Below are 26,126 nucleotides of genomic sequence, written 5' to 3' on the forward strand. Positions count from 1 at the left end.
CCTTTTAAGCTTTCCTGAAACTTCTCACCTGGAGTAACTACCCAAAAAAAAAAAAAAATCTCATCTGGAGTTTCGGTTTTTTTCTCATGAGAAATTTAAGCGCAATTATTTGAGTTACCATTTAAAATTAATATCACTCCTTAATTTAAACTTATTCAATTTATCATCAATCAAATTTGTTTATACCACCAACATTATATCAAAGATACCATCTATCATTAGGATACCCTAGTTAACTGCTAATTTAAGCAAGTTAAATATTTTAAAAAGATTTAAAAAAAAATTTGGATAAAAAATCTACAATTAACTTGTTTTCTCATTTTCTTCTCTCAATTCATTGAATTCTTTCTCTTTCAATCATAAATTCTCACAAAATTGGAGAGATATGCATTATGTATAGTGTTTTTTTTTTTTTTTTTAATGATGGTATTTTTAAGCTTAGTATGTGAGAGTAATATTGAAAATGTATTCTCACTAATCAATATTAGAGAATATGTCTGAAAAATTGAATAACTCAAGAGATAATGTATGCCGTGACTCTTCACCTCTCAACTCAAATTTAACTTGTTTTCTTTGTAACAAGGAAGAGGTTCTACAGGATTTGCTATTGATATCTCTAATTACATTAAAATGATTTACATTAAATTCAGTCTAAATAACAATTTCTTTTGGGAGGACATTAATTACCCTCTGAATTTCAAAGCCAACAGAATGGCACCGAACTTTCTCAGAATGAAAAAATATTTACCAAATAGCTGATTTTCATGCAGTTGCATCATTTGACAAATATGATTATCCCAAGAATTAAAGGAAAAAGAAAGAAGGAAAAGAAAGCCCTAAGATTCACCGAAGAAAAATCGGAACCTTAATTCCATCATAGGTTATTCTTAGAAGGGTTACATCTATTAAATTTCTTCTTTCACCATGCAATCGAGAAAATCACAAAATGGAAGAAAGAACATTGGTGTCTCACCACCCATTGCTTTTAAATGATCTCCTCACTCTTTAATCAGAGGAAAAGAAAAATAACTTGACTATAACTTTTGCTCCTATGGTATGCACTGATTTGAAATAATATTCTTCTTCTTTTAGTACATAAATATTTGTTAAGTTTTTATTTTTTTATTATATCCTATTGGATTTTACATCAATGTATATAATCGAAGGAGTAAGAGCAAGGCTATAACTTATTAGTATTTTCCCTTTTCTTGGTAGAAAATTTTTTTTTATAGAGAAATTAAGGTGTGGAAAACTCTTGTGCAAAATGTCCGCAAGCTAATGATAAAAAATGGGCCAAACGGCTATACAAAAAACCAACCGAGCAGCAGTCTTTGCTTTGTTAGAGCATCAGCTCTCCTTGCCATCTTTTCTTTTACTTTTTTTAATTTATGATATTTACTTTTTGAGCCTTTTCAGCACTCACGTCAAAACACATAGAAAAGCGAAAGGAAGTCGATGTGTGTATAACCTAGACCGAATGTACTTTAGATAAAATAAGTAAATGAACAAAGGAGTCTCGGCCTCTGAGGAAATATATGACCAACGCATGATACTCGTGATGGAATACAAAGATACTGTAATCAAAGGATTAGGAAAATGACTACAACCCTGAGATACTCAATATTTACCAACTTTTCTTCTACTTTTTCTAATTTGTGATATCCCCTTCTTGGGCCATTGGAGCACTCACATTGAAATGCACAACAAAAACAAACAAAAGCCAATGTGCATGTGAACTAGCCTAGATGAAGCATGGGCTTCTAACAAAATATGTGAAGAAGGTCTAATACTCATGAAGGATTATGGAGAGTTACCATAATCAATGGAGTAGGAATGGCTACAATTGCAAGATACTTAAAATTTTCCCATCTTTTTTGTTACTTTTTCTAATTTGTGATATTACCTTTTTGGGTTGTACAACAAAAGCAAAAGGAAGCTAAGGTGCATGTAAATTGGTCTAGATGAAGCTTGGGCTTCTCGAGGAAATATGTAAAGAAGGTATGATACCCATAAAGGAATACAAAGAGATACCATAACCGAAGGAGCAAGAACATGGCTACAACGGTGGGATACTTTGTATTTTTCCATCTTTTCTTTTACTTTTTCTAAGTTGTCATATTGCTTTTTCGGCCGTTTCAGCACTCATGTGAAACGCAAAGCAAAAGAAAAAGGAAGGTGCGCATAAACTGGCCTTGATGACACCTAGACTTTTGAAGAAATATGTGAAGAAGGTCTAATACTCATGAAGAAATACATAGAGATACCTTCCCAAGGAAGAAAATTTCGAGTGAATGCCAGATACAATGCATGCACTTTTTGTGGGTTTCCGACTAAAACAACTGTAAGGCACTGAAAAAACCGGCTAAAACAACTGTAAGGCACTGAAAGAAGGATTTTGCCAGTCTGGTGCATCCTATGTGGTGGCGCACATCCAGAAAGATCTTGCCAGGCTGGTGTGTCCTATGTGATGGTGCACGCCGGTAGAATTAAACCGCAAATATTTCTTAAACTAAAAAGTAATAATGCAATGCCTTTGAATCAATGAAAGCTTGCCCATCATCGTCATTAGTTTCTTGTGGCTTGAAAGCAGGATATTCCTGCTGGCTTACATGGATATCTCTTCCAATTCTCTGCAAATTTCATCCAATTCTCATTCCCTCATACCCATCCATTGTTACCACCATATATAGTAGAATTTGTATAACAAAGAAATATTTTATTCACTAAAAAGAAGACATTTTTTTCGTATTATAACACTGCATGGATGAAGCATATACACATATAGAGAGAGAGAGACTCGATTTGAGATGGAACCAGTACAACATAATATTTTTTACATGGCTAGAGAGAGACTGGACTTCAGATGGAACTGGTAGAACATAACATTTTACATGACATAAACTAAATTCACTATGCTACGATTAAAGATCACCAAACTCAAATGCAGAAACTCCTCAGAGAGCCTTTTCTTCATGATGATTAGGCTAAGGTCTGAAGAAGCTCCGAACTTAGTCACTGGTGTCTCCAAAGAATAGAAATATCCTCGTCGGATGAATCATCACCATCCTTCGCTTCCTCGGTGCAGGCGGACAGGTATCTGGGATGGGTATCTTGTGTTCATCCGATTTTGGTGTCTGAAATCCATCTTCTTCACTCTGAATCGTTTCGTTTTTTCTGTTGTTGTCTTCTTGATCTTCAGTGGGCCGAAGCCTGATCGCCGGCAAACCATGCGGGAACTGTAGATTAATCGACATGATCAATAGAGCTATTATCAGATCAGAAATCAGAAAGAAAGAAAACTAAATGCAAAAAGAGAGAGATGGGTGGAAAGGATACTGGGGTTGTGCCCTATATATATAGCCGTTCTAGACACGCGATTGGTGTGCAGGCACGAGAAACGGCCAATTGGCGTTTTTATTTTTCTGGATTTTGTTGATAAGCAATATTATTTATAATGATTAATCTCAGCGAAAAGGCACAAGCATAAGGAAAAGGATCTTTTACAATTAAATCAAGTCTTTATGATCAGATCCAGTTTCGACCTCCTGGATCTTTTTCTATTTCTGTCTTTGCTGTCTTTTCTTCTTCTCAATCCTATCTGAAACTCCATGACAATAACATCTGCATAGGATACCTCACCTGGGCTCACCCTCAAGGTGGTCAGAGGAAGAGAAGATATGGGAGTCTTATAGGAGAAAGCTCCCTTGTTCTTTGAGAAAATCAGTTTTTTTTTAACCTGGGTATTCATCTATTCTTCAATATTATTCAGTTTCGTCACCACCTTGAAGGGCTCTTTAATGGGTATCGTCTCATTGATGCCCCTTGCAAACGCAGAGACGTCCACACTCTTTCTTTCTTTGGGAGAAATTAAGTCTTTCTCTTCCCAATCAAAGACCCTCTGTGGTATGAACTATATATGAACTGTTAACTGGGTGAAACAGGTCCGAATTTGAGATTCTGAATGTGATGCAGAGGACTAGAGGAGAGAGAAGTTTTGGGAAACAAAATCAGAGTATGAATGGATGGTGGGTTTGTGGTTCTAATGCCCTTTGGGGCATCTGATTGTGGGATACAATTTTCTGTAGCATGAAGTTTCCTGTTAATTCACTTGCCTTATGGATTCATAAGTACCTTTTCAGGTTTTTGTGATTTTGTTGTCCCAAAATCTCTGAAGACTTGGAGAGAGGGATGTATATGGAATCCACAATCTATATACGAGTCCCTACTGATATCTGTTTCTGAGAATTTGAATCAGTCTGAGAGCAAATCCATTTTTGAACAGGAAATATATTTTTTTTGCTGCTGATAGCTGTTATTACCTGATTGATTTAATTAGCAATTAAATTCAGCTTAAATAGTATAGAAGGCCACAGATGAGGAAGAGGGGCTTAAGAGAGAGGATCACCTTTTCAAATTCTCTGCAACAATTCGATCAGTTATTACCTGATTGATTTAATTAGCAATTAAATTCAGCTTAATTAGGATAGAAAGCCACAAATGAGAAAGAGGGCTTAAAAGAGAATAGGATATATAACCTTTTCAAATTATTTTCTGGGTTTGATGAGCATCTCTCGAACTTCCTATGAGCAAAGCATAATCAAAGCCCTAATCTCCTTTTATCCATCCATCAATTCCTCTTCACAAGACTAGAATTATATAATTAAATAGAAAAAAGAGTCATACACTGGGAAGAAAAAAAGAACACCTTGTATAAAATAAAATACTGCTTCAGCCAAAATTATGGCAATTTCAGATGAAAGTAATACATTAATCTTTACATGTTGACATGAAATAAGAGAAATTTAGATCCCGATTTGGGAATTACAGTACGAAGGTGGGTGGTTCATCAGCGATAACCCAGAGTTCAAGATTTCTTAGTAAATGAGTTGGAAGTGGACCAGTTAACGGCACGCTTCTTGTTATCAAAGCAGGAACTGAAGAAAGATTGAATTTCGTGACGACCAGTGATTTCGAAGAATTGCAAATCATCAGATATCTTCCTCTTGCACAAGATCTCTGGTCTTCGCTTCCTGGGCGCAGGTGGGCAGATCACTATCATGGGTATCTTGTGGTCATTTGACTTGGGAGTTTGGCATTCATCTTCTTCATCATCATCGTCACTGACATATTCAGTCTGGTTCACCTGATCCTGAATTCTTTCCTTGTTATTCTCTTGTTGCTCCTCCTCCTCCTCCGTCGAGGGTTGTCGTGTTTGAACATCCTCATCGTCCGGCCTCAGCCGAATCACCGGTAAACCAGGTGGAGATTGAAGATCAGTGGACATGATTTACTCAAACACCAAAGAGAGTACCAATTAAAACACCAATTCAAGAGAAGAAGAGGAAAAGGGCAGAGGACTCTCTAGAAGTGTTGTGTATACGTGCTAGCTAGCTCTATATGAAGGCGCTGAATGTGGAAATCTTCAGATGCGTGTGTGACAAGTTATAACAGAGAGAGAGAGAGAGAGAGAGAGAACAGTGGAAATTAGGTAAATTTCAACCTCTGGGTCGTCGTCTTCTTCATCTTCTTCTATCTGAGTTGGTCTTTATGTTTGAAATGAAACATTACCAGTTTGGGTATGTGACGGAGTGGGCTGTATCTCTTTAACACTTACGTAGGTTTTACGCCATTAAAGAGAGTGGATGAAATCTGTGTACAAAGCATCAACATCAACATCAACATCAACATCACCATCACCAACAACTGATCTCCTCCATTTCTCTGATCTCTTTATCTACTCTCTTATCTCCATCGCTATCAGGAACTCCATGAAGACAACGTGTGCATAGGATACCCTCGTGGGGATGGGAGAATAAATACTAGTTTGAAGATCTAGTAACTCCAAATCCCCTAAAGTCGACCTTCTTACAAATAAAATCGAGGTGGGTTGGGATTGGTTTACCAACCAGATTAGACTACGCGACGCCATTGTAATTGATGCCATCAACTTTACACGTGAATTCCTTCCCCAATCCTCATTATTCTCTTGGGTTTCAGAGCTCCCATGGAAACACTCACAAGGAAAAAAAGATAAACAAATAAATCTTATGATTCACCGCATGCATGGCTCCTTAATTTATTCCATTGCCGGAGGACGGGGTTCATTATTGGTTTTGTACGTTGACTTTAAGCAATCACAGACTTTGAATTTTGACAATATTATATAGAGGAAAGGTAGAACATGCCTAGTTCAGATCCTCTTCACCTTTGTTTGTAACAATTTTGACTGATTAAGATGAAAATAGATCAAAAAGAAATTTATGCCTATGGAGGAACCTGAAGATATTTTAATATATGTTTTCACTCAATTAGTTGGGCTTTCAAACTTTGGTTTCCTTTTAATTGGACTCCCATGATTACCGACATTTGTAACCATATTAGTCAAACTCCTTGACAAAAAGTTGTACAAATTGCACATTGGGTCATGTATGATATACAAACCAAATACCAAATAGAGTAAAATACCACTCAATGAAAAACTGAAGAAATACTAAAACCTACCAACTATGTTACAATTCAAATGTTAAAATTCTTACGATCAGTTCTACAATTATGTCTTATATCAAAAGACTATCTCGTAAGCTTAACATAGAGCAAACTCTGGAATGTTGCTTTCAGCTTGCAAGATTTTTTTAGAATCAGAAACCACCGTATAAGATAGACCCAGAGCAATATCAAAATGGAAGAAAGAAGTAGAAATATTAAGATATTCTTGAGTCAAAACATTTACTTGCAGACACAGCAACAATATCATGAATGTGGTGAGTTGAGGCATATAGAAAGTACCTCTCCTTAAGTGTAGGACAGGTTGATCTTGGTGTCTTCAACTCCAAAATACAACAACTTCTTAGATCTTAAAGCTTGTATAAATACTACTTGCAAAAGAGATTAATGCAAAAGTAGTATACAATACAGGAAGGAAGAAAGCAAAACGAACAAAGACACTTATTGGTATATAACAACAGACTCCTCTACTTGTATGGACACCCCTCTATCGTCCATGGGTAGGGTATATAGAGAGGTGTGTCTTGTGACTATCTGTATAGTCACCTCTCTACAAGAGACAATCCAGTAATGGGTTTACCAAGTCAAGGCACATTACCCATTACCCAAGTCACAAGTCACAGATGTGTTAATATTAATTAATTAATTAAGTGTTGTGACTATCTATCTGAATAGTCACGTCTCTACAGCAATCCAATAATGGGTTTACCAAGTCAAGGCCCATTACCCTTGACCCAATTAATTAATATATATGTTATATATTCCATGACCCATGTCACATGTTAGATATATTACCATTAATTAATCATTATACATGTTATTTATGTGTGTTTGCAATACACTTCCAATCTTTTAATGTGTGAGCACTGTACAATTTACCTCCGAAAAAAGATGCAGTCATCAACAAACAAAAGGTTGAAAATAGATGATGTTCTTCCCCAAAATTTAATCCCTTTGATTTCTTGTGTAAGTTCCTTTTGATTAATGAGATTGATGATGCATTGGGAGCATATCACAAAAAGAGCTGGGGATAATGAGTCACCTTGTCTCAGGCCTCTCTCTGAAATGATCTCAAATATTTCCCCTTCATTCTCAAAAAAAGGAATACTTCACAAATGACCATGTGTTTAGCACCATGTATCTAAACTTGACTCCGAAATTCAACTTTGTAATAATGGCATCCACAAACTCCACTCTGTCATATGCTCTCTTCATGTCTAACTTTAGTGCCAACAAAGATTTTTCCCTTTCTTTCTCCCTTTGAGGTAATGAAATGCCTCATGAGCTTTGTAGATATTATTTGAAATCAATCTCTCATTTACAAAAGCTGACTGTGATGTTGGAATGATATCCAGAAGCACTAGATATAATATTGTCACTAGCACTTCAATTGCAACCTTAACTGCCACTGAGCATAGACTGATGGCAAAAGTCCTCAACCCCCTCAGGATTATCTTTATTTGGTATCAAGCATACTTGAGTATCATTGCTTCCTTGTGGGAAGAAATCTATTGAAAAGAAATTTGATACAAACTTGCACAATTCCTCATGTGTTAAGTCCCAAAATTTTTGAAAAAACAAGGGGGAAACCACCTACACCTGGGCTTTTAAGATATCCCATTTCAAACAGTGCTCTCTTGATTTCCTCCTCCAATGGTGGTGAGATAATATGTAGATTTTGTTCCTCAGTGACCTATTGCTAGGATCCCTTGAAGGGTAGTTTAAATATGTTGGTCCTCCACCTCCATCAATGTGAAAAGGTCTAACTAATAATATTCAAACAAATCATAAACCTCCTCCTCTGAAGGGCACCATGTTCCATTTCCTTGCTTAAGTTTGAGAACCCTGTTGGATCTTCTTCTTGTCACAGTTCTTGCATGAAAGAAATATGTATTACTTTCCCCTTCATTTAGCCAATCAATTCTAGATTTTTGTTTCCAGAAAGTTTCTTCACACTTCAAGAACTCTTCAAGTTCTTTTGACATCTTATTCTCCACAGCTTGGGTATCATTTTCAGTTTTTTGGTTTTGAAGCTGAGCCAATTGCTTTTCCAAATTCTAAATTTTAGTTTGTAAATGCCCAAAGCATACCTTGTTCCACTTTTGCAGGTCTTCTTGGCACCAACTTAATTTTTTGAATAGAACTAATGGCTCATTTTCTTCTCCATTTCGGTTCCAAGCTTGCTGAATAACTGCTTCATAGGATGGATTACGAAGCCACATAGCTTTGAATCTGAAGGGTCTCTTCCGTTTTGATGATACTCTTCTATCTGTATCACTGGTAAGTGGGGCATGATCTGACGCTATAGCTACTTCCACAAATACTGCTGATTCAGGGAACTTCAATAACCATTCTCGGTTAGCCATAGCTCTATCCAACTTGATCGATATATTTTCATTCCCCAATTTCTTATTGCTCAAAGTGTAATGTGCTCCATGGGATCCTAGATCAATTAGATTACAACCATCAACCATATTTTTGGATCCTCTACATGAACCCCCACTCTTTTCATGTCATGCTAAAAAAGAATTAAAATCTCCTGTGCATAACCAGCTCTCTGTTCTCTCTGCACTTAACTCAAGTAGAGAGCTCCAAACTTTTTGTCTAAGCTGTTTAGAAGGATCACCATAGACAAAGGTGATAAAGAAACTCTTACCTTTTAGCAATGTTACCCAACAATCAATCAATCTCAACGAAGCTTCCCAAACAAGTATTTGGATTTTTTTCTCCAAAAAATTGCCAAACCTCCTGCATTTCCCACTGCATCCACTGAAAAACAAAAATCCATGTCTAATTTTTGTCTCACTTTCTCAAATCTCCTGCTTTTAGCTTTTGTTTCCATCAAAAACAGGATATCTTGACTCCTATGTTTGGTAAGTTTTGAAAGCACTTGAACTATTGAAGAACCCACCAATCCTCTACATTTCCAACTTTGAATAATCATTGTAAACCATGGTGATTGTCTCCACCATACACCACGGCTTTTTGCAATAGTAACTGCTCCTCACTTTGCTCATAAATGTTCTTCAAGTACTCGGTTTCCATCTCACTATTACGCCTCTTTTTTGAAATGGTTGGGGAAGAGATGGGTGAGTGAGAGGTAGAAGACAGTGGTGAGTACTGTTGTGGGCTAGATGGGTATGGGTGAGTAGATGGAACTAAGTCCATTTGATTGGAGGGTATTGGGTTTTGAGAGGCTTGGATTGAAGAGGGATTGGAAGTTGCGCCAAACGGTTGTGGAGATGGAACTAAGTCCATGTGATTGGAGAGTATTGGGTTTTGAGAGGCTTGGGTTGAAGATGTCAAATCCCCGGATCTCTAACTCTTTAACCCATGGTTACAAGACCATGAACTCAAATCTCGAGTCAACGACAATTGTGGGCCTCAAGTCCAAAGGTTCGGAAGTGGACCCCAATGCAAGTGGATGAACCTTGTGATGACTCGACACCTCTGCTAGAATTTAAAAGGAGAGTGAGAAGGTTAGTCATGAAAGATTTAAAAAGTGATATTGGCACGTTCGTAAATCGATGATGGAAAATCCAAATGACGAGGTAATTTCACCCAAAACTTAGATCATCGAAAGACCTTTCTTTCAAGCCAAGAATCACCGGAATTAGACCTTGGTTGATCCCTCAACCAGGGCCGGTCGATCGCCTCCTACCCAGTTGGGGGCAGAATCGGGTTTTTACAGTTTAAAACCCTATTTTGAGTTCCTATTCTCTCACACTTGCATTTTACAATGCTAGTGCAAGGCTGAGGCTAAAGGAGGAGATGCAATCTAGGGGAAGAGTGGATTCTAACCATACGTAAAATGCCATTCTCTCATACTCACATTTACAATGATCATGATCTGTTTTTTGAGATGTGTGATAGATGGTGAAGGTTTTACTTTGGCTGTTACTAACTCTTCTTGTTTTTAAGTGCTTTTGATGTATTGAAACTGATCTCAACATTGCTTACGAACATAACACAAGCATCTGTGTGTGAACCGGGTTAAAATCTATATATTGTCTTGATTAGTTTTGGTTAAATAGTAGGGATGTAAATGAATAACTAAAATCTACTCTTGAATTTGCACCAGTATTCATTTAGGGGTATTCGAATCTGTCCAATTATTAATGGGATGCTGATATGGTGATACCCCTTTCCAATAGATTATTATTCGTCTGATAAAATTAGCCGATTAAGTTACTTATTTGGATTTATTATCTTATTTTTATAAAATTTTCATTTTAAGATATGTGAATTTTTTTTTCTAGATTTTCAATTAAAATAAATAAAAAAGTTGCTAAATTCTTAAATTTCAAACCTAGTCATCACAAATAAAAGAGCAAATTGCACTGGCACCCCAAAAAGAAGAGCAACGATACCCCATTTATGTAAAAACACAAACACCCCATCATTAAACACACGGCCATCCGTAGTAAAACCATTAACCCACAGTGTTTTTTATTCCAAAAATACCCACCAACCCTAAAACCCTAACCCCAATTTGTCCTCTCATCACCGCTCCGGCCCGGTCCGAAACGAACCGAATGAAGTTCTTCTTTGTTAATTCTCGTTAGCTTTGACACCTCCGCCTAGCGTATCCACCATCTCAGCATAATACCACTCTCCCTCTTTGCTTATAAAACCCCTGTCATTCCCTCAATCTCTCCGATCTTCCTACTTCAAACAACTACATTCTCAATCTTCAACCAGGCCAATTTAGAAGCTAGGTAGACTCTCATAATAGTGTTTTCCTCTCTCGGAAACCGAACGAAAAGCGCCTCGACGAACGGAAGAGGAGGCCGCATGCCGATGATGAGCGCGCCAGGGCCGATCCCCGTGTGGGTAGCAGCAGCAGCAGCCTCGCTGTATGATAGTAAGACTCGCCACCGATGAATCAAAGACACCAAAATTAAGCTAGTGCAAAGAGATTCAGAGAAGAGAAAGAAAGGAACCGCACGCATGGAATCTAAGAAGAAAGAACCAACAAACCGAAGGAATGAGAAGAGAAAGAACAATGCAGGCCAGCAGGTGGGCGGAGCCCAGGAAGGGAAGGGGGGGCGGCGGGGCCACAAGAATAAAAGCAAGCAGAAGAGCACGGGGCGCGGGGACCCCGCAGAACGAAGCAGCAAATTGCAAAACACAGCGCGGCAAAGCAAGACCTCCCGGGCGCGCGAGATCCCGTGGACGCGAGAGAGGCCGCCGCCTCCTCAACCACGACGACGAACCGCAACCACAAATCGACAACGGAGACATCCGTCCGCGCCGGAGGAAGGGGAGACGGGAAGCGGGGAGAGCCCGGGATGGAGAGAACAAATTGGGGTTAGGGTTTAAGGGTGGTAAGGGTATTTTGGAATAAAAAAGCAAGCGGGGTTAATGGTTTACTACGGAATGGACCGGTGTTTAATGAATTGGGTGTTTGTGTTTTTTAAATATAAAATGGGGTGTCAGTGCTTTACAGTCTCTATTTTGGGGTGCCAGTGCAATTTGCTCCAAATAAAATGGTAAAGATGTGAAGTAGTAGTGGTAAACTTGTATTTAATTTGTATCATATCCATTTAGAAAAATCTACTTTTAAAAAGAATAAATATCTGACTATTATCTGAATCTGTCTGAATATAATAGGATGCGGATATGATATTAGTATTACTTGATCTGCATCCGATCCTTTTACACCCCAATTAAACAGTATAGATGCCTTACTGAAGTGCCACTTTTGAATTTCAGTGAACCTTTGGATTCTTTTTCCTGAAGCCTATGGGCCTTAGGTAAGATCCAATTTGGTGTTGGGCCTAGTAGAGCCTGTAATGAACTATATTTGTTTCCTAAGACTCAGACCAAGGATTTGGGCTTGATGTCGATCCATCATCATGTTAGGTTGTGGGCTTGTGTTAATCTTAGATTTATTTAATTTGAGTTTGGCATAATTCCTTATCGGAGAAGTTCTCATCCACACAAATGGCATAAGAATCTACTAGAGTTAAATTATGGTTTTTTTTTTTTTTTGGGGGGGGGGGGGGGGGGGTGGAGGGTGGAGAACATTTTATACAATCATCTCCTCTTCAAACAGTTTGTAAGGGTTGACTTAATTTATATTTATGTATACAACATTCATGTCTACTTATAAGTCTACTCAAAGTCAAAATCAATAAGAATTTGTCATCTATGGGCTATCATTGGAGTTAGGTCTTCCAGTAACGCAAATTACAGGTATACTTAGGGGATGCAACTGTGCAAGTTAAGCCTTAGTGGCCCTGACCCGCCCTAGGGCCTATTAGGACTAGAGACAATAATGAAGAACGTGTCAAGAACAGGAATGGTGCCAATCAAGAACTAGAAAAAGGCCAATCTATTTCGACTTGACTCAATGAGGGCTGGATTATACTTGACTTGACCAAAGTTTAGATCTTGGTCCCCAAGTAAGTAGTGTTGGTGTTAAGAACTGCATCAACATAGTGATTCCATTTTTTTTTTTTTTCTTGCTAAAGGTAAGTGAGGGCATTTTCATCCTATAATAAAAAATAAAATAACTGTACCTCTGTTAATTTACCTAAAATGCTAACATCTTTTTCACCTCTAGGATGGATGCTAGGGTGAATCGAAAGCTTTGTTTCTTGGGTCAGGAATCGAAAAACATAATTGAAATTTCTCTCTCTCAAACATGCTCACACAGTGACATAGAGGTGTTCTGCTTTAGTAATCAAAATTTTATTTTGATCTTGACCGTTCATTTTGTATAAATATATTTTCATCTTTTTACAAAACGGATAATTGAAATTTTAATTTAGACAGTAGACTTGTAGATATTGCACATTAATTACGCAGCACCCAAAGTAGAAGCTACACACAGAAGCACGCACACCAACGAATAAATTACGTCCAAAGACAAATCACAAATATTTCATGGTAGTGAAAGTTGAAACAAAGGCCCACCATTGACGAAAATTCCACTTCTGTTATAAAAAGTAAAATACTATTATACCCCTGTGGTGTATGATAGTGCTGCAAGCCAAGCCATGGCAGTGATTCCCATTATTATTATTATTTATTTTTGATACAGATAAAGAAAAGAAAGTAAGAGCTGTTGATCCTTTAAATATAAACTGGGGCATGTGGTTTGTGGGCCTAATCCCAACAATTTTAGTAGACTTCCACAATGACTTTGCTTTCCAATTTACCCATTAATCAATTCAATCATCTACACCTCTTCCAACCTTTCCCTGAAACTACTAACCCTCTCCTCCATTATTGCTCCTCTGCTTTGTTCTTACATCCCAATTCCACAACCACCACCATAGAGTCAAACTCAAATGAGTGTAGTAAGAATTCTTCTTTGATCTTGATTTGCAGGAATGAATGTCTTTCCTTCTAGAATCGATTCACTCTTTAACTGTTAAGACCAAAAGGGTGCTCTGTGTGGAATGCCCTTTCTTCTCCTTGAACCATTGACAGGCAGATTGGTAGTAGGAGGAGAAGGTGTGGAAGGGTATATGTCATGTGGGCTACCTGCTTCTTCCATTGATCTTCTTGATATCCCTTCTTCTCCTCTCCTTTCCTCTTCATTGTTGCTGTCTAAGCTGAATCTTGCATTCCCATTTCTCCTTACTCCAACAAGCTAATCAAGTTACCAACAATGGATGTCAGTAATGGTGATCAATCAGATTTCAGAGGAAAAAAACAGAGCAAAGGAAATAATAAAAACAGAGAAGTTTTTAACTGACCTTACAACCCAACGAACAGAAACGAAATGGGTCCAAGAGACTTCTCCCACAAATCTCACAGATGTGTGAACCTCCTTTAACAATCTTGGGTTGAGGCCTCTCGTTGAGAAACATTACTCTGGCACTGTTGATCACGTAGGTCTGCACTCCACTAATGTCAAGAAATTTCTGCATTTCGGACACCCTCACTACATCATGATACGATGAACGCCTTATCTGCACAGATAAACATTACATACCCATCAGTCATCATCATTTTCTTTTTCCTCTTCTTCTTCTCCAATCAAATAAAATCAAATTCTTGAAGCCCACTTGTATCACGCGATGATCCTTGTGACGGGACGAACAGCAATAGAAGCAGAATGCATCGCCATTGCAATCGAGACAATACATATTGCATTCATTCCGGGCGGCGTCACGGTGTGTGCGGCAGATGCCGAAGAAAGCCGTGGAAAGAAGCGGTTCAAGCCACGGCGGCACCGGCATTGACTCCTGAAACCCAAACAAAACCACAACCCATGAGTTGGACAAAATTACCCACTGAAATTTTCTTCATTTATTACATTTTCCATCCACTACCACCACCAAATCTTACATATACATTACCTTTACAATGGCAACAGGTCTCTCTGTAGTGGGCGCTCAACCGAGGAATGCAGAGCAGAGGGTGATTTCACAATGGTGGGCACATCAAATCAAAGCAATACATGAATAGGGCAGAACCAGAAACAAAAACAGAGAGAAACGGACGAGGTTGAAGAAGATGCATAAACAACCTGCAACTTATAGTTTAACAACAAAGAAACGCCTCGTTCGGGAGACGATGCGTAAATAAACACATCTCCTCGATGAGCCTCACCATATCGATCGGACGATCCATATCAATCCTGGTGGCTCAACTGGGTTACCATCCGTTGGATGGGAAAAGGTAAAGGTGTCTAGTTTTGGCGCTTACGCTGCTTCTTTGCGTCTCTTCGTAGCTAGGGAAAGCTGTAACCCGTAAGTGACGAAGCAACTAATCCTCTTTCCACGTGGCTGCCACTTGTACAATGTCGCACACGTGGCTGCCAGCTGTGTTAGCCTTGGATGTGAAGAGAAATAGACGAGTTGAATTACCTAAATCTCCTCGCAAGTTTTCGTTTATTACGTTCGAGGGTTCTGCTGACGTAAGCTTTGTCACGACACATATAATGCAATACGTAATTTCAGGGTAGCATGTCATTGTCGGATTCATCGATATTATATTAATATTAAACAAATAAAATTTAACAGATGGGTTAAGCTGAACATATGGACTATGTGAGCCATAAGAAATATATATTAAAAAACCAATCTAATAATATTATTTTTTGTTTCTCATAATTAAAAAAAAAATTGGTAAAATGTGTATACTAATATCAATAAATATAAACCCATGAGCCATATTCGATGTGGGTAATGCTGATATCTAAAGTTGGGACCACATCCCATTTAAAAGTGGCCTAAGATGATGGGTTTAATCTTAATTATCCATTCTGGTTGGTTCTCATAAAGAATCATTTTTGAACACCCTTGAACACAGAAACAGAATTCAAGGAGGAGTTATTCAGGTGAGCAAAATTTGTTTTCATTTGAAAATCTGATCCCACATTTTTAATGGGGAACATGAATATGTATTAATTTTTATTCATATATCTTCCTAGCATTTTGGATCCTCTATGATGGTCAATACAGAGGTTGGTAGAGTGATAAGATTCATACTTCTTAGTGGAGAGGTCATGAGTTTGACCATTGTAGATGACAAAACTCTCCCGAAGGATATAATCGAAGTGCATGCAAGCTGGCTCAGATGAACCTCATATACCCAAAAAAAGAATCATCTGTGGTGTAACAACATGTGGACGCACATTAGAAGGTTTTGTTAATCCCATATACACGCATTTCCTTGAGAGTAGAGGATCTTGAATATGATCCTTACTTAATTTTTCTTTTTCTTTTTTTCCTTTTTTTCCTTTTTTTCCTTTTTTTATTTTTTTATTTTTTAAGGTAGGATTATAACTTAAGAAACTAAAGAGATTTGGTGACCGTGAGCGCAAGAGAATGGGGAAGGTTTTTTCCTTACGTTTACATAGTACACTTTATGGGGAGGGGTCAAGAAGATTCCATACGTGCCTTAAATGGGGATACATGGAAGTCAACACGTTACTTCAGAGGAGTAAGGCAAGGAAGGAAGGGAGCTTTTAGGGGCTCATTCCACGTATGCTTTGCTTCAACTACGTGGTTAAGGAGCCAAGGAGACTAAGGAAAGACAAGGAAGGGAAATGCTTGTTGCATAAAACAATGCAAATGGGAGGATCCCTTTCCTCTCAAGGGTCATCTGTCATACACTTAATTGGCACAAGGCAAGAGGAGCTTTCTTGTGAATAACAAGACCTACATCCTCATCCGTCTCTATATCTTCCTTCTTCATTTATCTTTATTTTATTGTCATTGAAAGTGTTGGTCCAAAATCTTTATCTTCCAGTTTAGCTAAGAAGCGTGTCAAACCAGGGATCTAAAAGAGAAGAAACTGATCATGAGAGCGGGCCGTCTCAATGGATGGGAAAATTGCCTCTGATGGTAGAGTTAGATTCCAGAGAACATAGTTCATCTTAGGGAGAAGTAAATGCCCGAAGAGATGAGGCTCTTGGATAGGTGCAGGAGTTAATTATGTTTTACCAAACGAAAGTCTAACCGTTTTATAGTTGGAGAAGGTCATGGAAGCGACTGATGCTAGCCGTAGGATGCCAAAGAGAACTTCTTTTGGGTATGGTTGACAAGGTCCGTACTTATCTCTGTAAAAGGTGACATTAGATGTGACATGTCTAGTCCTGATCTCTCGACAAGCCAGCATGAAGCAATACCTAGAGGGATCACTATGTTGCATTAAATGTTGAATTTGATGTATTGGCACACGTATCATTTTTTTTTAATTTTTTTTTTGGAAAGGTAGCTTGTTACTATGGTGTGGGAACTAAATTACTAATATATGCCGCCAAGAACAACTAAAGGTCGAGAAGTCCATCAAGTAGCTGTTTTGGCAAGTGTCTTCCGCCAAATGATAATCTGGTAACCATGTTCCAAGAAGAGCCATGTTCTAGCAATAACCGACAAGTCCGCCTATCAAAGGACCAGATTACTAAGCCGAGAATCCGTTAACCCTGCTTCATAGGTTCGCACAAGTTTGAAAGTCTCAAAAATTATTTGGCATAACATAAGCCCCCTAGTCTTCGGTTCTACATTCCACGTGTCAGGGCCAAATAATGACTTTTCCTAATGTCTTTTGCTCTAGTCTATTATTGAAACTTTGATGAATCAAAGTGCTTCCTCAAAACGGTTCATTAATAGACAAGACTTTTTTGTAGTCGTTGAAAGGATATGCGTGCCGCTTGAGGCGCTCCCTACACTGCCACATTCACAAGCCATCATTACACGGTTACAAATGTAAACATCGCTTCCGTAGTCCATTGATCAAAATCAATATGGACCATTCATTCAAAATTTATGTGGCTATAAAGCCTCTGTCTTCCTTCATTCACCCTCTTTACTGTGTCAATAATTTCAAAGTTTAGAGAGCTCTCCAACAGATAATTGAAGCTTCTTCCTTTATGTTAGAATTTTCAAATTACTTCCCTCTTTCAATTCTTGCAGTTGTTATGTATGCCCATAGAACGTGATGTAACTCCTGGACCCACTGCCAATTACACTCATCCGGACATAGCTTTATTCCGCCAAATAACATCTTGTTGGTGACCTCAACTTGACCGGCCATTACACTACTGGATAAGAGACTGATGTTCTGCGGAAGTCAATGTGATACTTCTTGTAGAAATTCTTGAAGATTGGGTTGTCGAATTGTTTGCCATTATCGATCAAAAGAATTTTGGGAAGTCCAAACCTATATACAACTTTTTTTAATGTGAACTTCTCCATCTGTTTCTTAGTGATAGGTGCCACCGACTCTACTTGCACCCATTTGGTGAAGTAATCTATTGCCACTATCAAGAATTTTTTGTCCAGGGAATGCTGGAAGGAAGGGACCCAAGATATCCATTCCCTATCTAGCAAAACAAGTAGGGCTAGAAATGGAAGTCAGAGGGACGAGAGGAGTTCTTTGGATATAAGAGTGTACTTAGCACTGCTCATAGCTTTGTACGTAGTCTTTTGCATCTTTCACCGTGGTTGGCCAATAAATTCATTGCCTTAGGATTTTGTACGCCATTTAACATTAACATATTCCTTCACACACCTCAGCCAAAAGCATAGGGATCCCTCAACTGATCTTTTTTATAGTTCTCCTTCCACCAGGATGAACTTAGCTACCGTCCCCTGATAGTCCTTTTCTCTTCGGGTAGGTGGTCGTCTTTGAGGTAGGAAACTAAGGTACCCATCCACGACGGCTCCAGCTCGTCGATATCCATCAATTCCCATTCATCAACACTTGGCTCATGGAGGGTTCCTTGATATATTAACGTTAGAACCAAGAGACCAGAGGCCACACACAACGACCAATTACGAATCAAGAAGAAACAAATATATAAAATATCTTATGTCGAACACTACCCGAATGTAGTACGAACTCACGGGGTGAGTGAGGTGCCGAACTACTTTCCTTAAGGTATTTGAACGCCCCTATGCCGGGTTTGACCTTGACGTCTTACCTCCAAGATACAACAACTCTTAGATCCGCGAACTCCAACGGAGTCTACTTGCAAAGGAGATCCGAAGGTAATGCACACCGAATGAAGAAAACAAAAGAAGGAATTTTCTAACACTAGATTTTCAAAATTTTTCACCAAAAAAGGAATGGCCTCTGGAGCTAACTCATTACTAACCGATGGACACCTGGGCGGCATATGTACGTAAGGTCATCCGAGAGAGTGTGGGATGATCGATCACCCTCCCCAAACCCAAAGCCGGGTTAGATCCATGACCCGACCCACGCCCACATAGACAACAAATTATTTATATAATATTAAGGTGCCCCATGGCGGTGACAGGGCACGGACCACACCGCAACCACGCCCGACTGGCCACCGCAACGCGGATCCACACATAGCCTCCACCAGATACACCCCACAGGAGCTATATACGAATATAATCATATAACATCGCCCATCCGATGTGGGACTAAACGCATATGGTAATCTAAATCACCTAATATACATCCAGAAGAGTCCTATAGAAACAAGAGTCCTAAAACAAAACTAGGGAGATAGAGTTTTAATGATTTTTTGAAACTTATCTAAATAGTATATTATATTATATTATATATTTTTTAAAACAAAATCCAACAATTAACGCCTCAATATCAACTTTCTCATTATCTTCTCTTTGAATTTGGGTGGCAGTGAAGCTTTGAAAGTAAGTCCCCAACTCCTTAACTTTAGTCAAGTGTTGAGACATTCTTTCTTCTTTCACCTCATACGACCCTTCCACCTAATACACCACAAGTTGTGGATCATTGTATATCTCCACATGCTTTACACAAAGTGATTTTGCCAAACATAGCTCTGCCACTAAGGCTTCGTACTCAAATACATTATAGTTGCCAGGAAAGTGAAGCGTAGGGCATGGTTGATGATAAAACCACCGAGACTTTGCAATACTACACTGACACCACTTCCAAGCTGCGGCACTTGCTCCGTCCATGAATAGCGCCCAAACCTCTTTCGCTTTTTCTTGTTCCAACCCCCATCCAGCCGAAGACTCTACTAGGAAATATGCTAAAGCATTGTAGTTCTTGGCTTGAAGTCGATTTGGTGTTAGTGTAGCTCAATCGCCCAGGACACCAATCTCCCAACTAGGTTTGGATGGTGCAAAACCTTTTTCAAGGGTGCATTGGTTAGAACCATCATAGGATGAAATTGGAAATATGGTCTAAGTTTCCTTATCGACACCATTAGTGCTAAGGCCTGCTTTTCTATCTTGGGGTACCTAGTCTCAGCTTTAAGCAGCGCATGAATCATGTCATAAATGGGCTTTTGGATGGCCCCTTCTTCTTGAATTAAACTGAACTTACAACATTGGGTGAAGTTGTCAAGTACAAAAGGAGTTCCTTTCTAGGAGTTGGACAAGTGAAAAGAGGTGAAAAACTTAGTTTTTCTTTGAGCTCTACGAACACTTTTTGACAGTCCTCATTCCACAACATTCCTTTGGTAGCCCTAAGAGACTTCAGAGCTTTGAAAAAAGGTAATCATTTGTCTCTAGAATGAGAGATGAAGCGATTGAATGCAGCTACTCTCTTAGTGAGGGACTAAACTTTTTTGACAATTTTTGGCAATTGCATCTCTAGTATGGCCTTGATCTTCTTGGTTTTCACTTCTATGCCTCTTTCCAAAACCAAGAAACCTAAGAACTTCACGGAAGAGACCCCAAAATTGCACTTTGTTGGGATTGAGGCACATCTTGTGTGCTTAAACAACTTTGAAGATTTCTGCTAGATCATCAGCATTAATGCCTTGGCTCACACTTTTGACCAATATGTTGTTGACATAAACCTCCATGTTGTGCTTGATTTGCTTGTAGAAAATCTTGTTAACTGCCCTTTGATACATGGTTCCAACATTTTTCAAACCGAAAGGCATGATTATGTAGAGTAATCACTTTCTCTGCTAGTCCTAAAAGCTATATGAATCTCGTCCTATGGCTTCATCAAAATCTAGTTGTACCTAGAGTAGGCATCCATGAAACTCAAAACCTTGGGTATGGTTGTGGCATTGATTAGCAAATCAATTCTAGGAAGAGGATAACAGTCTTTGGGACATATCTTGTTGAGATCTGTGTAATTTGTGCACATCCTCCACTTCCCATTAGTCTTCTTTACCACAACTATATTGGCTAACCAAGTTGAACACTCGATAGGCTAGATAAATCCACTCTTTTGCAATTTCTCAACCTCTGTCTAAATCGTCTGGTACTTCTCCATTGAAAAGTTTCGCCTTTTTTGGATAACGAGCCTAGAACCTTTGTTGATCTAGAGATTGTGCTCAACTATATGTAAGTTGATTCCCAGCATGTCCTTTGTTGGCCAAGCAAAACATCTAAGTTTAGATTCAAAAACACTATAAGCTTATGTTTGGATTCTTCACTTTGTCTGGAATCAATCATGGTTTCTTGAGAAGGGTTCTCATGTCTTAGTTGTACTCATTGCAACTCTTCCACATGTTCCCCTCGCTACACTGAATCTTCATCTCGATCATCCCAAACTTCCACAATTATTGTGAATGTGCAAATTAGAACGGATGGTTGCCTCTTAATGAAGTTCAAGTAGCAAATACAAGATTATCTCTGGTTAGTTTTGCACATTCCAACTGTCACACCCCACCCAGCGGATGCCAGTCAAAACCGAATACCCTTGGGGGTAATACACTATAGGACCAAGGTTCAATGCCAAATACATACTACCATACGACGTAGCATAAACAAAAGACAAGAATAAATTAAGTAAAGAGCACTAATCAAGTAATCAAAATGTTATTACAATTATCCACGAATTAAAGTTGAATCATTAACCAAAGCTAATAAAATCTAATCATCAAAGTTAAAGAGAGGAATAGTTAACAACGGAAGTCTATTTTCTTTAGAGGTTTCAAAAGTTAAGTAGCGCCTTCATCTATCGGTTGGGTGAGAAAGATAAAGCACAAAGATACAAGGGCAACTATTAGATCATATGTTATCTCTAATATCTCAAAATGGCTGCACTCCATAGGCACAATTAGAATGGGCACATGACTCGCCATGTAGCTTCGTGTCCTCTGTCGTGGGTCCCTCGTAGTACTCAAACAACGATGGACTCTCCAAGTAAACGGGATCCTCAAAACCTGCAGTGAAATCTAAAAAGAATATACACATAAAAGGAACAAGTTCAACAAAACCCAGTAAGATCAACTCAACTACATATCAAGCATCCATTCATAATTTTCCACATCAAACATATATGATTTATAATAACAAGATGAATAATTAAATGAATATGCAATCATGCTTTTAACTCTAATCATGAAGTCTCTATGGTAGACACGCATCTCAATCACTCTCCCTCAACAAGAGATGTCTATTGGGTTCTCCACGATTGTTAAGTCAAGTCACATCAATTCGTGGTTGGGGAATAGGTCACCACTCTCTCACATCACCATTTGACATGAAAACTAGCGTGTGTCAAGGATAACTCTAGGCCCAATGCATGGTCATATGGTTTCGTACTACATATGGTTTGGATATTATTCATCAACGGGAGGCATCTGTTGGTCCAATATCCTTATCCACCTAGAAATGGGATCCTCAATGGGAAGCATCTGTTGGATTCCATTTCTCAACCCTATATTCATCCACATATATATAGGCAAACACTCTCGTTGCTTCCATGCGAAAATCGTACATAGCCCTGAAAGTAGCACAAGCCCAAACTCTATACATATGCAACCCTACCATCTCATGATGGCAATGGGCCTGCTTGATGCTCACAAGACCCAGCCACTGACATCAAGGGTTAATCGGCTTCAATACCCCTACTGGAAGGGTAGTAGTACTCATGGGGTTACCTAACCAACACATCTAGACACTTAATCTCCATGTACTTAGGTCTTAGTGCATATATATAACCCTAGTTACATAAGAAAATAAGTGAGTAATAATTGGGAATCGATCGAGGGACAAAAGAGGGCTAAAATACACATCTCGAATATGGTTGGTTGGATAGGTTGACAAGGACAGTTGCATAGGCTTACAGGGTCCGTTTGCATAGGCTTACAGGCCCAGTTGATTGGCCAGTCAACCTCCCCCCCCCCCCGTCGCTAGATTGATCATGAGCAAAAATTTTGATTTCGTCTCCGATTCAAAACCAATTTGAAGCGGGACTTAGGGGTCTTCAAACTAACAATATTAGGGTCCTCAAAGTACCATCCAAACATCCCAATTATATCTCAAACGAAAATCCCCAAATTTGGCTCTTTGTGTCTACCCGAGGGTTTCTCAAAGAGGTTAGAATTGGTTTTGAATGCAAAGATTTGCATAACCTACTCTCAAAAACGTTGGGAGACACAAAAAGAAACAAGAGGGAGCTCAATACAACCTAACAACTCCAACAACCAAAACCTAGCATTCATTGATAATAAATACTATCAAAGCTAGGTTAGAGAAGAGGTTTTTCAAGAACACTCACATTTCTAAGCGTTATTGCGATGATCCGAGCTTCTATGAGTCACAACACATGAAGGAATCACCAAACTCTCTTTGGTTTCTCCTCTCTTAGGTCCACAACACCTCTCTAGCATAAAAAATGTGTTTATGAGGAGTGGAAACATAAAAAGGATTTGGAAGTCTCAATGCCGAAAAGTCTCTCTATCAAAGGACCGGATGATTAAGCCGAATCCGTTGACCCTGTTTCATACGATTCGCACGGGTTTGGAAGTCTCAAGAACCATTTGGCATAACAAAAGACCCATTTGCATTTGCATTACAAGAAAACTTCTTCGACCTGCTCCAGAAGGCAAGAACTCAGAATGTTCTCACTTGTAGTCAATTGAGCTATTCATGAACTTCTCCGGCATTAACTCTCTTGGGTTTGTACAATACTTTGGATCTCTCTCCCAATTGCCCAGACATTCACGTTTACCATTGTTTTGGGGTTAATGTCATATTCGTTGATAAAAGATGGTATACGATCACTCTTCATACTAGACAAATAACTGCAGACGGATTAAGCGTATACGAGCAGCAGCCTATCTTTTCAAGAGAGTACATAGGCACCTTTTCCAATAAATCATGCAACTCAAAACTCCTGCTGTGGTTTCTTTCAACGGCAATTAAGAAACAACATCTTGTATAACTCTCACAGGGTTGATCCTCTCCCTTCATAATGTCCAAAACTCCAACTATAGTAAAATTACCAGAATATTGATCCTGCAATTCTATATTTAGATGAATTGAACATTTTCAATGATGATATCATAGTTTTTAGTAATCCAACTCCCATTCTACCTATTATTAGAAAAAAGGGATGTTGCCTGTTCCATTTTTTTGAGGGAATTTAATGTTGACGGCACAAACAATTGAGTCCGGATCTGCGACCCCGACGTGCCCCCAACGCTTCTGACCACAAAAACCAGTGGAGGCCCACGGTAAAAAACACTTTTTGAAAAAAACAAAAAAAAAACTTTTTCACCAGTGGACCCCATTGGTTTTTGTGGTCAGGAAGCCATGCGGCAACACAGAGTACTCCCCCGACGGGGAGATGATCCGAATTCCAAACATTTGTAAACACTTCGGAATCGGTGAGACCTATCAATAAAGTTGTGGTTAGAGTAATAAATCGAACCCATTTCTTGAAGCTGACTCCTAAGGAGACATGGTGCAGCCACACTGATATATTATTTTTTTTATTTTTTATTTTGACCAAACACAGAAAAAAATATTCATTCAAAGAAACAAGTCTGGGGAAATCCTCCCAGCAGGAACAAAGTACAAACGATCAAGGCCTCATGGTGGCTGCATCCACCAAACTTTAGAAATACCCAAATAATGAGCACCTCTAGCTAATAAATTGGCAGAAACATTGTTTGTTCTCGAAATATGGACTATTACACAAGTGTTAAACCCCAACAAAAAGTTCTTAATGAGCTAAACCAAATTTGAACAATTCCAATCCAAAACACTAGGTGCACCATGTAAACTGGAGACCACGGCCTGACAATCAGATTAGAGCTTGATGTTCTTCATCCCTATTGATAAAAGCTACCTAAAGGATGCCATACATTGCTTCCAGCCCTGCTTGCAGTGCAGATAGAGCCCTAGCGCTTAAATTGATTCAGCATTTTACATATATTGATTGCGAGTATGGATTGTCTGATGGCTTCTTTTAACTATTGCAAAATAGATGTAAGCCCCACCCGACAGGAGCTGAGACATCATGACAGTGAACCGATGCCAACCAGTCAACCGTTGGCACTGGAACAGTCATGTCCAGCAGGCCCTGTAAGTCCCTGACACCCCATGCTCTTGAGCCGACACGCCCACACCCAGTGCCCACAGAGCAAAATCTGCTCCAAACAAAAACTGTTCAGTGCCAGCCATCTGATACATATACCTTGATACTGGCAATACAATATTGATGCCTAGAATTAAGATGGTGTCATATGCTCATGCGAACTTAACACACCTGCAAACCCATTAGCATGGTTGTTTTTATGATTACATTTTGTGACTCATAAAAGAAAAGCCAGATTTCTAGTATTTTGGGTCAAGAGAATGTGGAGTGGCCCCTCCACTCAACTATATCTGCTTAGTGTCTAGTTCAAAATCAAAACTTTTGGAACAAAATCATTCTTGTACAAAGCCAATGTGTTCATATGGCATACAGATGCTTCATACAGTGAAAATCTGCCTTCAGACTGAGAAATGAACAACGGAACAGATACACTTGTCATTGAACAATGGCCACAAAAATGGCACGGTCGCACAAACCAGAGCAACACGTTTACTATAATGAATCGTATTCTGGAAATTGCTATGTTTCCAAAATTTACAGCTGATGTTTCTTTTCATGGGAAAACAAATAAAACAAGCTGACACAGAGGATGTACAACCTTTTCATATTCATATTTATCAATGAAAAAGTGAATAATCCAATTTACATTAACCGCATTTGGTTGTTGAGGGCAAGGAGTGAAGGGGAAAACCACATAATATTCAAAGCTAGGGCCCATATGAGTAGCTGAAGTCTATGCACCTGATTCTATCTTTTCGAGTACCTCCAACCTCGTCTTCCTTTTCCAACCTTTCATCGTGGCAACAAGGTTGATCAATCCAGAAATTTGAATTTTAGTATATTCCTTCAAGAGAACAGATATTAAGAAGTCAGATAAACCAAGCACTGGAATTCTTAAATTTTTTTTC

At 38.8% G+C, this 26,126-nt stretch overlaps 2 protein-coding genes across 3 annotated transcripts in view; both read right to left on the bottom strand.

Moving 5' to 3' along the window:
- Positions 1–13,428: 13,428 nt before the first annotated feature.
- On the bottom strand, positions 13,429–14,994 carry LOC149021370 (protein RGF1 INDUCIBLE TRANSCRIPTION FACTOR 1-like). Its single transcript, XM_089147109.1, has 4 exons — positions 14,820–14,994; positions 14,526–14,705; positions 14,214–14,429; positions 13,429–14,107 (listed from the first exon to the last, which is right to left on the bottom strand). The coding sequence occupies exons 2-4, from the start codon at positions 14,697–14,699 to the stop codon at positions 13,886–13,888; spliced, it is 612 nt and encodes a 203-aa protein (XP_089003235.1). The 5' UTR covers positions 14,700–14,705; positions 14,820–14,994; the 3' UTR covers positions 13,429–13,885.
- A 10,053-nt stretch (positions 14,995–25,047) lies between these two features.
- Positions 25,048–26,126, bottom strand: part of LOC149021371 (coiled-coil protein) — a 75,011-nt gene continuing 73,932 nt past the window's right edge. Inside the window, exon 26 of one of the 2 annotated variants that reach the window (XM_089149609.1) lies at positions 25,048–26,062. In XM_089149609.1, the coding sequence (XP_089005735.1) occupies positions 25,952–26,062 (111 nt within the window). In that variant the 3' untranslated portion in view covers positions 25,048–25,951. The remainder of the gene's footprint in view (positions 26,063–26,126) is intronic. The other variant, XM_089149610.1, reaches the window with a different exon arrangement.

Source organism: Hakea prostrata, chromosome 3, assembly GCF_041222555.1.
Source record: "Hakea prostrata isolate BN-2017 chromosome 3, UWA_Hpros_2, whole genome shotgun sequence".
Classification (NCBI taxonomy): Eukaryota; Viridiplantae; Streptophyta; class Magnoliopsida; order Proteales; family Proteaceae; genus Hakea; species Hakea prostrata.

Coding starts and splice junctions, on each gene's coding strand:
- LOC149021370 (XM_089147109.1), bottom strand. CDS start 14,699: ATGCCGGTGCCGCCGTGGCTTGAACCGCTTCTTTCCACGGCTTTCTTC. Junction 14,430..14,525: donor AGGATCATCGCGTGATACAA/GTGGGCTTCAAG, acceptor TTATCTGTGCAG/ATAAGGCGTTCATCGTATCA. Junction 14,108..14,213: donor TCTGTTCGTTGGGTTGTAAG/GTCAGTTAAAAA, acceptor TAACTTGATTAG/CTTGTTGGAGTAAGGAGAAA.